This window comes from Giraffa tippelskirchi, chromosome 11, assembly GCF_054371585.1.
Source record: "Giraffa tippelskirchi isolate mGirTip1 chromosome 11, T2T-mGirTip1v1.2.pri, whole genome shotgun sequence".
Taxonomy (NCBI): domain Eukaryota; kingdom Metazoa; phylum Chordata; class Mammalia; order Artiodactyla; family Giraffidae; genus Giraffa; species Giraffa tippelskirchi.
Window position 1 is genome coordinate 9,388,634 of NC_137285.1, and position 13,805 is coordinate 9,402,438.

General features: G+C 50.6%; 1 protein-coding gene across 1 annotated transcript; it reads left to right on the plus strand.

The window, feature by feature from the left end:
* The first annotated feature begins 5,589 nt into the window (after positions 1–5,589).
* Positions 5,590–10,452, plus strand: LOC145527859 (uncharacterized). The gene has a single exon (XM_081546172.1). The coding sequence runs from the start codon at positions 7,180–7,182 to the stop codon at positions 9,940–9,942; it is 2,763 nt and encodes a 920-aa protein (XP_081402298.1). The 5' UTR covers positions 5,590–7,179; the 3' UTR covers positions 9,943–10,452.
* The last annotated feature ends 3,353 nt before the right edge of the window (positions 10,453–13,805 follow it).

Below are 13,805 nucleotides of genomic sequence, written 5' to 3' on the forward strand. Positions count from 1 at the left end.
GGACTGATCTCCTTTAGGATGGACTGGTTGGATCTCCTTGCAGTCCAAGGAGAGTCCTTGCAATCCAAGTCCAAGAGTCTTCTCCAATACCACAGTTCAAAATCATCAATTCTTTGGCACTCAGCTTTCTTTACAGTCCTACTGTCACATCTATACATGACTACTGGAAAAACTATAGCTTTGACTAGACGGATGGGGTCGCTAAGAGTCAGACATGACTGAGAGACTGAACTGAACTGAACAGACTAGACGGACCTTTGTTGGCAAAGTAATGTCTCTGCTTTTTATTATGCTGTCTAGGTTGGTCATAACTTTCCTTCCAAGGAGTAAGCATCTTTTAATTTCATGGCTGCAATCACCATCTGCAGTGATTTTGGAGCCCAAGAATATAATAAAGTCTGTCATTGTTTCCACTGTTTCCCCATCTATTTCCCATGAAGTATGGGACCGGATGCCACGATCTTAGCTTTCTGAATGCTGAATTTTAAGCCAAATTTTTCACTCTCCTCTTTCACTTTCATCAAGAGGCTGTTTAGTTCTTCTTCACTTTCTGCCATAAGGGTGGTGTTATCTGCATATCTGAAGTTATTGATATTTCTCCCGGCAATCTTGATTCCAGCTTGTGCTTCATTCAGCCCAGCTTTTCTCATGATGTGCTCTGCATATAAAGGACTCAACATTTTCTTTGGGTCAGTAATCATAAAAGGGTCTAGCCGTCTCACAGCAACCCGCTAGGTGGCACTGTGTCAAAGTCTATGAAAGGATCTTGTTCTTCCCTGTTCTAGGCCAGACCTCTCACCTCCCTTCCACGTTCTGAAATATCCACCAGAAGGCAAGGATCCATTGATCCTGTGACTGCTTAGTTTTGTAACCGTTTCTGTCTTGATAACTACAATATCCTGTCTATCTACTCCTCACAAGATTATTAAAAATTCAGTTCAGTTCGGTCGCTCAGTTGTGTCCAACTCTTATGACCCCATGGACTGCAGCACGCCAGGCCTCCCTGTCCATCACCAATTCTTGGAGCTTGCTCAAACTCATGTCCTTCGAGTCAGTGATGCCATCCAACCATCTCATCCTCTGTCGTCCCCTTCTCCTCCTGCCTTCAATCTTTCCCAGCATCAGGGGCTTTTCAAATGAGTCAGTTCTTTGCATATGGTGGCCAAAGTATTGAAATTCCAGCATCAGCATCAGTCCTTCCAATGAATATTCAGGACTGAGCTCCTTTAGGATGGACTGGTTGGGTCTCCTTGCAGTCCAAGGAACTCTCAAGAGTCTTTTCCAACACCACAGCTCAAAAGCATCAATTCTTCAGTGCTCAGCTTTCTTTATAGTCCAACTCTCACATCCATACATGACTACTGGAAAAACCATAGCTTGACTAGATGGACCTTTGTTGGCAAAGTAATGTCTCTGCTTTTTAATATGCTGTCTAGGTTGGTCATAGGTTTTCTTCCAAGGAGCAAGTGTCTTTTAATTTCATGGCTGCAGTCACCATCTGCAGTGATTTTGGAGCCCAAGAATATAATAAAGTCTGTCACTGTTTCCACTGTTTCCCCATCTATTTCCCATGAAGTGATGGGACCGGATGCCATGATCTTAGTTTTCTGAATGCTGAATTTTAAACCAACTTTTTCACTCTCCTATTTCACTTTCATCAACAAGCTCTTTAGTTCTTCTTCGCTTTCTGCCATAAGGGTGATGTCATCTGTGTATCTGAGGTTATTGATATTTCTCCCAGCAATCTTGATTCCAGCTTGTGCTTCATCCAGCCCAGGATTTCGCATGATACGCTCTGCATATAAGTTAAATAAGCAGGGTGACAATATTAAAAATTACAGCAGTTGAAATTCACAGGTAAATGTTCAGCTTTCCTTCTTCTTGGAGGCAGTTAACCCTGAATGACAGCGAAATTCCACTGCACCCAATGCCCAGTGATCAGCTGCTCTTTACTCTAGGAACCATTCCTTTTGTCTCCAGGCAAAACGTTGCTTTATGTTGCTGTCCCAGAACAATTTATAAACATTTCTAACAGAATCTGTTACCGGTTTTATTTGGATTGTGCATGCTAAGCTGCTTCAATCGTCCCTGACTCTTTGAGACCCCATGGACTGTAGCCCTCCAGGCTGCTCTCTCCCTGGGATTCTCTAGGTAAGAATTCTGTAGCAGGTTGACATTTCCTTCTCCAGGGGATCTTCCTAACCCAGGGATTGAACCCTGGTCTCCTGCATTGCAGGCATCGGATTGTTTACCAACTGAACCACCAGGGAAGCCCGTTGGTGTGATCTTAAAAATTCTTTAAAGAGACAAACTTAGTAGAAAGCAGAGTCTGTGGCCTTGATTTTGGACAAATACAAAGATATCCAGCAAAAAGTATGCCACAAACAGTTACTTTTGGATGATAAGCAACTGTATTTAATAATTTCAGGGACTTCCCTGGTGTTCCAGTGGTTGGACTCTGTGATTCCAATGCAGGGGACATGGGTTCAATCCCTGGTGGGGGAACTAGGATCCTGCATGCCTCATGGCGTGGACAAAAAGTATTTTTTAAAAAAGTAATAATTTGAAATCAGTCTGACTTCCTGTATATTTTCTCCTGATTTTCATCCTCCCTACACTTTCCTGGTTCTCTGGGTGTCATCTAAAACAATAAAAGGAGTCAGCAGGCCTCACACCTTCAGACCCGGAGTAAGGAATCCACTTTAGCCAGAATGGACTTCTGACTTACAGAACTGTGTGATAATAAATGGCTATTGTTTTAAGGTGGAAAAAAGTTACGAATTAATAGCATAATTTTATTCATTGACCAGTCACATCCACAGCTGGGTATTGTTTTTGCTTTGGCTCCATCCCATCATTCTTTCTGGAGTTATTTCTCCACTGATCTCCAGTAGCATATTGAGCACCTACCAACCTGGGGAGTTCATCTTTCAGTGTCCCATCTTTTTGCCTTTTCATACTGTTCATGGGGTTCTCAAGGCAAGAATACTGAAGTGGTTTGCCATGCCCTTCTCCAGTGGGCAACATTCTGTCAGACCACTAACGCTGAAGAAGCTGAACTTGAACAGTTCTATGAAGACCTACAAGACCTTTTAGAACTAACACCCAAAAAAGATGTCCTTTTCATTATAGAGGACTGGAATGCAAAAGTAGGAAGTCAGGAGACACCTGGCATAACAGGCAAATTTGGCCCTGGAGTACAGAATGAAGCAGGGCAAAGGCTAATAGAGTTTTGCCAAGAGAACGCACTGGTCATAGCAAACACCCTCTTCCAACAACACAAGAGAAGACTCTACACATGGACATCACCAGATGGTCAACTCCAAAATCAGATTGGTTATATTCTTTGCAGCCAAAGATGGAGAAGCTCTATACAGTCAGCAAAAACAAGACCAGGAGCGGACCGTGGCTCAGATCATGAACTCCTTATTGCCAAATTCAGACTTAAATTGAAGAAAGTAGGGAAAACCACTAGACCATACAGGTATGACCTAAATCAAATCCCTTATGATTATACAGTGGAAGTGACAAACAGATTTAAGGGACTAGATCTGATAGACAGAATGCCTGATGAACTATGGACAGAGGTTCGTGACATTGTACAGGAGACAGGGATCAAGAAAATCCCCATGGAAAAGAAATGCAAAAAAACAAAATGGCTGTCTGAGGAGGCCTTACAAATAGCTGTGAAAAGAAGAGAAGCAAAAAAGCAAAGGAGAAAAGGAAAGATATTCCCATCTGAATGCAGAGTTCCAAAGGATAGCAAGGAGAGATAAGAAAGCCTTCCTCGGCCATCAGTGCAAAGACATAGAGGAAAACAACAGATTGGGAAAGACTAGAGATCTCTTCAAGAAAATTAGAGATACCAAGGGAACATTTCATGCAAAGATGGGCTCGATAAAGGACAGAAATGGTATGGACCTAACAGAAACAGAAGATATTAAGAAGAGGTGGCAAGAATATACAGAAGAACTGTACAAAAAAGATCTTCACAACCCAGATAATCACGATGGTGTGATCACTCACCTAGAGCCAGACATCCTGGAATGTGAAGTCAAGTGAGCCTTAGAAAGCATCACTACGAACAAAGCTAGTGGAGGTGATGGAATTCCAGTTGAGCTATTTCAAATCCTGAAAGATGATGCTGTGAAAGTGCTGCACTCAACATGCCAGCAAATCTGGAAAACTCAGCAGTGGCCACAGGACTGGAAAAGGTCAGTTTTCATTCCAGTCCCAAAGAAAGACAATGCCAAAGAATGCTCAAACTACCACACAATTGCACTCATCTCACACGCTAGTAAAGTAATGCTCAAAATTCTCCAAGCCAGGCTTCAGCAATACGTGAACCGTGAACTTCCAGATGTTCAAGCTGGTTTTAGAAAAGGCGGAGGAACCAGAGATCAAATTGCCAACATCTGCTGGATCATCGAAAAAGCAAGAGAGTTCCAGAAAAACATCTATTTCTGCTTTATTGACTATGCCAAAGCCTTTGACTGTGTGGATCAAAATAAACTGTGGAAAATTCTGAAAGAGATGGGAATACCAGACCATCTGACCTGTCTCTTGGGAAACCTGTATGCAAGTCAGGAAGCAACAGTTAGAACTGGACATGGAACAACAGACTGGTTCCAAATAGGAAAAGGAGTACATCAAGCCTGTATATTGTCACCCTGCTTATTTAACTTATATGCAGAGTACATCATGAGAAACGCTGGGCTGGAAGAAACACAAGCTGGAATCAAGATTGCCAGGAGAAATATCAATAACCTCAGATATGCAGATGACACCACCATTATGGCAGAAAGCGAAGAAGAACTAAAGAGCCTCTTGATGAAAGTTAAAGAGGAGAGTGAAAAGGTTGGCTTAAAGCTCAACGTTCAGAAAACTAAGATCATGGCATCTGGTCCCATCACTTCATGGCAAACAGATGGGGAAACAGTGGAAACAGTGTCAGACTTTATTTTTTTGGACTCCAAAATCACTGCTGATGGTGATTGCAGCCATGAAATTAAAAGACGCTTACTCCTTGGAAGGAAGGTTATGACCAATCTAGGTAGCATATTTAAAAGCAGAGACATTACTTTGCCAACAAAGTCCGTCTAGTCAAGGCTATGGTTTTTCCAGTGGTCATGTATGGATGTGAGAGTTGAACAGTGAACAAAGCTGAGCGCCGAAGAATTGATGCTTTTGAACTGTGGTGTTGGAGAAGACTCTTGAGAGTCCCTTGGACTGCAAGAAGATCCAACTAGTCCATCCTAAAGATCAGTCCTGGGTGTTCATTGGAAGGACTGATGTTGAAACTGAAACTCCAATACTTTGGCCACCTCATGCAAAGAGTTGGCTCATTGGAAAAGCCCCTAATGCTGGGAAGGATTGGGGGCAGGAGGAGAAGGGGACGACCGAGGATGAGATGGTTGGATGGCATCACCAACTCGATGAAAATGGGTTTGGGTAAACTCCAGCAGTTGGTGATGGACAGGGAGGCCTGGCGTGCTGCGATTCATAGGGTCGCAAAGATTTGTACACAACGGAGGGACTGAACTGAACTCAACTGATTCATTGACCAACTGGGTGGTATTTATCCACTCATGTTTATTTTATGACCCAGACGGGTATACTGTATGTCACTTTGTTTGTTGTTTAATTCATTGAGGACACCTAGAGAAGACAAGACTTGTTTTCAACCTCAATCATGATGCTTCTGTAAAAAATTAATAAACAGAAACCTCAATCAAATAGAGTTGGGAGGCCAGAGGGGGAGCTCTCATGCCCTTTGACCGTAGCAGAGCACAACAGAAGAGGAAGACTCCCTTTCTTTCCTGGCAAGGTTTCAGCCAATGAAAAGCCATGACCTCTTTTCTAGAGCCCGTCCAACTTCCGTTTCCCCCTCTATAAAAGAGTTCTCTTTCCCTTGCCCATTGGGGACTTAACACCAAGCTGTTAAGACTTAACACAGCCAGGGCGGGGTCGGTGCGGTTGGGGGTGGGGAGAAGCCCATGACAACTGTAACAAAGAGCAAAGGGTAACAAAATCTATATTTCTGTAAAGCCTCTACATTTTACTGTGGTCAAAGCAAAAATTGTACCCAAAACAAGTTAAACAGGGGACTTCCACGGAGGTCCGGTGGTTAAGACACCATGCTTCCAACTGCAGGGGGTGGAGGTTCCAACCCCAGTGGGGAACAAAGAACCCTCATGCCCGGTGTGGCTAAAAAATAGGGGAAAAAAGTAAAACAGGCAAGGAAGATGATACTGAAGACTACTGCAGTAATGGAGAAAGGCTAAGACTCAGTCTGAGCTCAGCTGAAACAAAAGGCAGGAGAGTTTCCCAGTGCTGAGGTGGGGTTGACCTATGGGCTGTGTCCAGCGCAGTGAGTTATTCCTGAGTTCACAGTGGATTTCCTCCGTGATTAGGACATCTCTGTATGTTATTTAGTACCCATGGTACTTAGACTCCTACTCTCCCACATGGACTGGGAAATATACATAGAGTATAGGTCCCTCCCACCTGCCCTGGCCACCATTTCAGTTGCCACCCCAGCGGATCTGAGTGGCGTCGGCGCTTCTGTTCTTAGCAGCTCTCCTCTCCAATGTAACCAGGTGAGAGGACAGGAGGACGCAGAGTGCTGACGTCAAAGCTGCCATTCCATGCAGCGGCTGCTGACCAGGCACCCTGCTCCCCAGGGTTCCCATTCTACTGGGCAGGGATGGATCCTGTACAGTTAGAGACCAGCCTGGGAGAAGGGGCACCTGTCCTGTCAAGAAGCTCATCACTCTCAGAGCAAACACCTCCAACCCGCAGAGCCCAGAGATCTGGAAGCGCCCAAGTTCAGCAGCGCATCCCTATGCTGCCCTAGGGACACAAACACACACCCCCCCAGCCCCAGGGACACACAGACACACAGACACACAGACACAGACACACACACACACACACACACACACACACACACACGTGTTTCCCCCTCGCGCATGCGCCATCCCTCTAGAACCTTCGCGCCCACCCGGTCCTCGTGGGCCCCTGCGCACGCGCGCCCATTCTTTGCTCACAGGTCCTAGAGCTGCGTCCTAGCAACGCGCCAAACAGTGCTTGCTTGGCCTTTGGCTGAGCTGGCAGCTGAACCAGAGCTCTCTGAGCTCAGCTCTCTATCCAAGCGCCGATCACCCATCCACCTGCCCTATGGGCACTTACCTGGGCAGGCCCTGCCCTTCACCCCCACTCCAGGCTCTGGGGGGCCAGCACCTACCAGGAGGGCTCGGCCGCCCCCAGCCCGATCCCCGCACCCGCCGATTTTCCGTGGCCGGCCCAGGTCACCCAGCTGTCCGAGCCCCGCTGTCCACTCGCAGGCCAGCCCACGAGTATCCGGTGACTCTGCATCTGCGCTTTGTCACAGCGTCTCTGAGACGGTGTTCTATTATCCCGCAGACCCTGCGCTCCTTCCTGGGGGTCCTCACCTCCCTCTGCAGGCGACATCATCAGAGGAAGGCGGTGCTGGGTGCTCGCATCTCCACGATGTGCCGCGGCTCAGCGTCCGCAGTGGGCACGGTCACTGTGTGTAGTGGGCGCCAGCAGCAGGTCACCCCCGCGCCGCCCACCACACGCAGGTGTGCCCCGGGCTCCTGCACAGAGAAGATGGTGAGGAGGGCCCTGGGAGAGAGCGGGAAGGGAATGGCCCAGCAGGACGAAGACCCTGCATTCACAGAGGACCATCAGAAAACGGGCCCCGATGGCTCTCGGGGTGCACGATCAGCATTTAGGCCCCTGGGGGCCCCGGGAGACCTCTCTGCCTTCGTGCCCAGGCCTGGGTCTCTGCGGAAAAACCTCCACGCCAAGAGCTCAGTAGACAGGTCCACCAAGAAACTCCAGACCTCTTGTGTGAGCTCCTGCCCCCAAAGAAACGCCATCACGAGCTCCTACAGCTCCACCCGAGGTTTCCCGCCAGGCCAGAGGAGAACGGGCCCCCCCATACCGCGAGGGCCGCCAGGGAGGTCCTCGAGGAAAGGGAGCGAGAAGGGCCCGCCGCCGCCCTGTGCCGCGCCGCTGGCTTCCCAGAGCAACAGCCGGCCTGACGAGGACGCGGAGGCAACCAGGGGGCAGAAACGAACGTGGGAGAACGGCGCCCCAACGTCGGACAGTCCCAGGCCCCGAAGACGCAGGGTTCCTCTGCTGCCGCGCAGGCGAGGGGAGCCGCTGAGGCTGCCCCCACCCCCTGAGCTGGGTTTCCGAGTCACCGCCGAAGACCTGGACGCGGAGAAAGCAGCGGCGTTCCAGCGCATCAACAGCGCGCTGCGGGAGGAGACCCCAGCCGCGCAGCCCTGCCGTCCCTTCCCCGCGCCGGCAGATTCTCCGGGCCCCGGCAGGGCTCCTCGGCCCGAGAGAGGCCAGAAGGAGTCGGCCTCCCCAGCGCCAGTGGACAGCCGGGCGTCTGCTGGAGGGGCCTCCTCTGCGCATCCCTGGTCAAGGGGGCGGCACGGCTCCCCCGGGCCCCTCTCCTCCCGGTCCCAGCCCCTCCCGGGCCCTCCTTCCCACTCACGGCCCCCCGCCCCGTTCACCTTGCCCACCCCCGCTTCCTCCCCAGGATCAGGCAGCTCGGGCCTGTCTGCTCGGCCCCCAAGCCCTTCCGCCCCTGCTTCGGCCCCCGCGCCAGGCACTGCGGGTGCGACGGGAAGCCTGGCTCCGGCCCCGGGTACGACGGCTTGGCTTCCCGGCTTCCAGCAGAAGCCCGTCTGGGGGCCTTTTACGAACGGGGCAGGAGGAAGAGGCCCTTCCCAGCCCCCGGCGTGGGGCCTGGCTGCAGAGGATGCCAGACCGGCCTTCCCTGCAGCACCCGGCTCTGCTGGCATGGGGTCTCCCACACCCATGTGCCTAGACTCTCCTGTCTTCACCCCCAAGAGCCCCCCTCCCGTATCTGACCCTCGATCCCTGCCCCCCACCAGCCAGCTCATCCCGTCTGCTCTCCAAACCAAACCCTCACCCTGCACATCTGGGGCCCTGGCTTCCCACCCAGCTTCTGACACTGAGGTCACCCCCATGGACACCATTCCATCCTCCCAGTGTCCCCTCTTCGGGTCTCCCCCTGACTCCAGCAGGAGCCTCTTCCCTTCTCCTCAGACCCTGCAGACGCACTCCAGGGACAGCGTGGCCTCTGTCACAGTCAGCACCAGCCTGCCTGGACTCGGGTTCAGCAGCTCCTCTCACACCGGAGCCCCTGCCCAGCCCATCTCTGGGGCCCCTGATGTACAGCAGCGCGGAGCCCCCTCCTGGGACCACTCTCCGCACTATGGAAACCTAGCAGCTCCAGGCCTAGCCGGGGACCCAACCTCTGCTCCAGGCCCCCCAGTTCCACCCACCAACTCCCCCATGGGCACCCATGCCAGCACCCAGCCAGCCTTGGCTGCCACCCCAGCTGCATTCCCATCCGGCCCAACCCCTTCCCCTGGGTCTGCAGCTGCCACCTGTGTGCGCCCGGCCGTGCCCAGCGCTGGGCCCAGCAGTGGGCCGCGCTGCTCCACAGTTGGCGGATCAAGCACAGCCCCCTGCAGGCCGGGGGTCCTGGCCAAACCTCAGGGCTTTGGGAGCAGAGCATCTGTCCTGGATCTGAGCTGCCCCTTTGCAGCTCTCAGTATTTCAGTGGAAAGAAGGGGAGCCGGGAGAACCACACAAAGCAGAGCGGGAAGAGTGGCCCAGAACACCTGGAGCTTTCCTGGCCAGAGCCCCCTCATGGTGACCATGGGGCCCAGTGCTAAAAATAAGCCCATCCCTAAGAAGAAGCCCGGCTTTGGAGGTGCTACTTCCCCCACCTTCAATCGCATGCCTGGGGGTGCACCCAGGCGGAGACCCCGTAGTTCCAGCCGAGAAGACAACCCACCCCCAGCCAAGGCTGCCTTCAGGGGCGTGTCCACCCCAGCCTCTACCCCCAGCAGCCCCAGCTCCAGGGGCTAGAAACACTGTGCTGTTGGGGACCCATCACCTGCTTAGGACTTGGCTGGACAGAAGACCACTGGGCCAACAACCAAGTCCTCCTCCTCCGGAGCGAGATCCACTCCCTTGGAGTCTAAGAGGCGGATGAAGACCTGAGCCGAGAACTTTGGGGACAGACAGTGTCTACCTTCCTCCCAGGCTGGGCCTCCTGTGGGCCCTGTTTCTACGTGAAACCCAAGCCTAGCCCTAACCTAATTCCAGAGCAAACCGGGCGCCTGGAGATACAGCACTCCGTTCCCTTCCCCCGCCTGCCATCTTCCCCTCTCAGAGGTGGGTGGTTTGAGGCTGTTGTGCCATCCCAGTGGTCAGTCCTCAGGACAGCAGACAGAGGCCCTAGTCCTGTTCCCTCCGCTGCCCACCCCCTGCCCCGTTGCCTACAGCTGACTCCTTCCCTCTCCCTGTCTTCCTTCCAGAACCCTTGTTAGCTTCACAATGTATAATAAAGTTTTCTTCTGATTACTTTGCACAGTCCTTATGTGTCAGTGATCTGTTGATCAAGTGTGGGTAAGTACCAGCTGGAATGAGTGGATGGGCTTCCCAGGTGGGGCTAGTGGCGACCCAAATGCCAACGCGAAGAGACACAGGTTCAGTCCTTGGGTTGAGAAGATCTCCTGAAGAAGGGCATGGCAACCCACTCCAGCATTCTTGCCTGGAGCATCCCACGGACAGAGGAGCCTGGCGGGCTACAGTCCATGAGGGTCTCAAAGAGTTGGGTGTGGCTGAAGCAGTTGAGCATGCATGTGGTGACATGGAAAGCCAGACCTGTTTACAGTTCCCTGTGGTCTCATTCATGGGTTGTGGAGAGCAGTACATTGTGATGGCTACAAGCACCAAATATTAAAAGTGTGTTTTGAGTTTAAGTGATGAAGCCCAGGGTAAAATGAGGCCAAGGTAGGGATAAACAGGATCATTCTTGTCTGTTGGAACTGCTGCTTCTCACTCACCTTTCTGGGCTTCCCAGGTGGTGCTAGTGGTAAAGAATCCACCTGCCAATGCAGGAGGCACAGGTTCAATCCCTGATCCAGGAAGATCCCCCATGCTGAGGAGCAACTAAGCCTGTGCATCACAACAATTGAGCCTGTGCTCTAGAGCCTGGGAGTCACAACTACTGCACCCACGTGCCCTAAAACCCATGCTCCACAACAATGAGAAGCTCACACATGACAACTAGAGAAAAGCCCTAGCAGCAGTGAAGACCCAGCACAGCCAAAAATAAAAGTAAACAAAATTATTAATAAAATAAAATGCTGAGAGACTTGGTAGATGTCAGGGATTCTAAAAAAAAAAAAAACCAACCAAGAAGTAAAAAAATAAAATAAATCCTTCAGATAGACTCTTATTACCTACAGAATTAAGTTCAGGTTCCTTTGCTTGGCGTTCAGGATCCTTGATCATTTACCCCTTGCTGGTCCTGCAGTCTTTCTTCATCACTCTCAAAACACATCAGATGTGGCCAAACACTTGTAATTCCAGAACATTTAATGCTGGCTCACAACTCCATGACTTTGAGTCAACTGCCATCTTCCCGCATGTTATCATCTTTCACTACTCAAACCTCTAAATCATTCATTCTCAAAAGTAGAGATGGACCCCAGACCAGCAGAATCGGCATCACCTGGGAATCTCTGTGAACTACAAATCCTCAGCAACTATTCCAGACTTACCTGAGTCAGGTCCTCTGGTGATGGGTCTCACCAGACTGTGTCTTAACAAGCCTTCCAAGTAACTCTGAGCACATATGGAAGTTCTAGGGACTTAACACTGCAAGGGGGCAAGACTTGCCCCACGGAAAGACAGGAACTAGTGAGTACATAATCCCATCTTCCTCCTCTCAGGTAGATAATTTTGATGCATGTTCTACATTGCTCTCTCCAGCGGGATCAAACTGTTGCAGGAAGGGGAACCACTTCCAAGGCCCAAAAGTGGGCTCTTGTCTAACACTCGGAAATGAATTGCCCGAGGAGACACATATGCTGACAAAGCAAGAGACTTTACTGGGAAGGGAGAGCAGCAGGTTAAGGGCATCCAGGAGAACTGCTCTGCCATGCGGCTTGCAGTCTTGGGCTTTATGGTGATGGGATTAGTTTCCAGGTTGTCTTTAGCCAGTCATTCTGACTCCTGGTGGTACATGTCTTGTTCAGCCAAGATGGATGCCAATGAGAAGGATTCTGGGAGGTGGTTGGACACATGGTGTCACTTTTTGACCTTTCCTGAGCTCTCCTGGTTGGTGGTGGTTTATTAGCTCTGTGTTCCTTACCAGGACCTCCTGTCATAAAAGAACTCATCCAAATGGTCACTATGGTGCCTGGCCAGGGTGGGCAGTTTCAATCAGTGTGCTTCCCCTAACAAAACCTCAGCTGCCCACAATAGTGATCGACTTTGTGATATTTCTTGGATTGGTTTTCCCTCCTTCTCAGTCCCCCACACCCATCCCTTGGGATCATTTCCTAAAACAAGCCTTACGCAAATCATTGTCTCAGGGTCTGCGTTTAGAGGTATATAAGTGAAAAGAAACCCATCTTCATGTATCTTCCTCCTTCCTAAGACCTAGCCCACCCCCTTTCTAACCACTGTCTCTTCCCTCACCCCCATAGAAACGTGCTCAACTGGGTGGCATTTGACAAACCATAAAATCAACACACAATCTGAGACAGGCTGGAACCTGGGACACTTTGCTCCATTGCTTGCACCTGGACACACCTCTCCTCAGGCAACAAAATACCACGAGACTGCAGGGGACTAAAAATAACTGCCCGTGGGTGCGATTGGGGCAAACTCTGGACCGAAAAGATCAAAAAGACCCAACTGCCACTTTTGAGGAGGCTGGAGCAAAAAAACAGGGTGTAGGGAGCAAAAGCCCATTCCACCCCACTAGGGGTGGGCAAAACACCTAAGCCACCCCTCTGGCCCGAGCCCCGGACACACCCCTACCCTCACCCCATATAAGGAAGAAACTCGCCCATCCCCCTTGGGGAGGAGGAAGCAAGGGAACCTGTTGGTGTTAGCTTGTTCTCCCTCACCACCCCCCGCCCTGCAGGTTTGATCCCTGGATCGAGAAGATCCCCTGGAGAAGGGAATGGCTACCCACTCCAGTATTCATGCCTGGAGACTCCCATGGACAGAGGAGCCTGGTGGGCTACACGGCTGAGGTGACAACACACACGCACAAGGATATGTCCATCCTATTTGGGCTCCAAAGTCACTGCAGATGGTGATGCAGCCATGGAATTAAAAGACGCTTGCTCTTTAGAAGAAAAGTTATAACCAACCTAGACAGCATATTAAAAAGCAGAGACATTACTTTGCCAACAAAGGTCTGTCTAGTCAAAGCTGTGGTTTTTCCAGTAGTCATGTAAGGATGTGAGAGTTGGACTATAAAGAAAGCTGAGTGCAGAAGAATTGATGTTTTTGAACTGTGGTGTTGGAAAAGACTCTTGAGAGTCCCTTGGACTGCAAGGAGATCCAACCAGTCCATCCTAAAGGAGCTCAGTCCTGAATGTTCATTGGAAGGACTGATGCTGAAGCTGAAATTCCAATACTTTGGCCACCTGATGCGAAGAATTGACTCATTGGAAAAGCCCCTGATGCTGGGAAAGATTGAAGGCAGGAGGAGAAGGGGATGACAGAGGATGAGATGGTTGGATAACATCACCGACTCGATGGACATGAGTTTGAACAAGCTCCGGGAGTTAGTCATGGACAGGGAAGCTTGGAGTGCTTCCATGGGGTTGAAGAGTCAGACATGACTGACCGACTGAACTGAACTGAACTGATATCTATTCTACAGCACAGAAAGTGAAAGTGAAGTCGCTCAGTCGTGTTTG

What these genes read in the sequence shown, in the direction of transcription:
- LOC145527859 (XM_081546172.1), top strand. Translation starts at nt 7,180, where the DNA reads ATGGGCACTTACCTGGGCAGGCCCTGCCCTTCACCCCCACTCCAGGCT.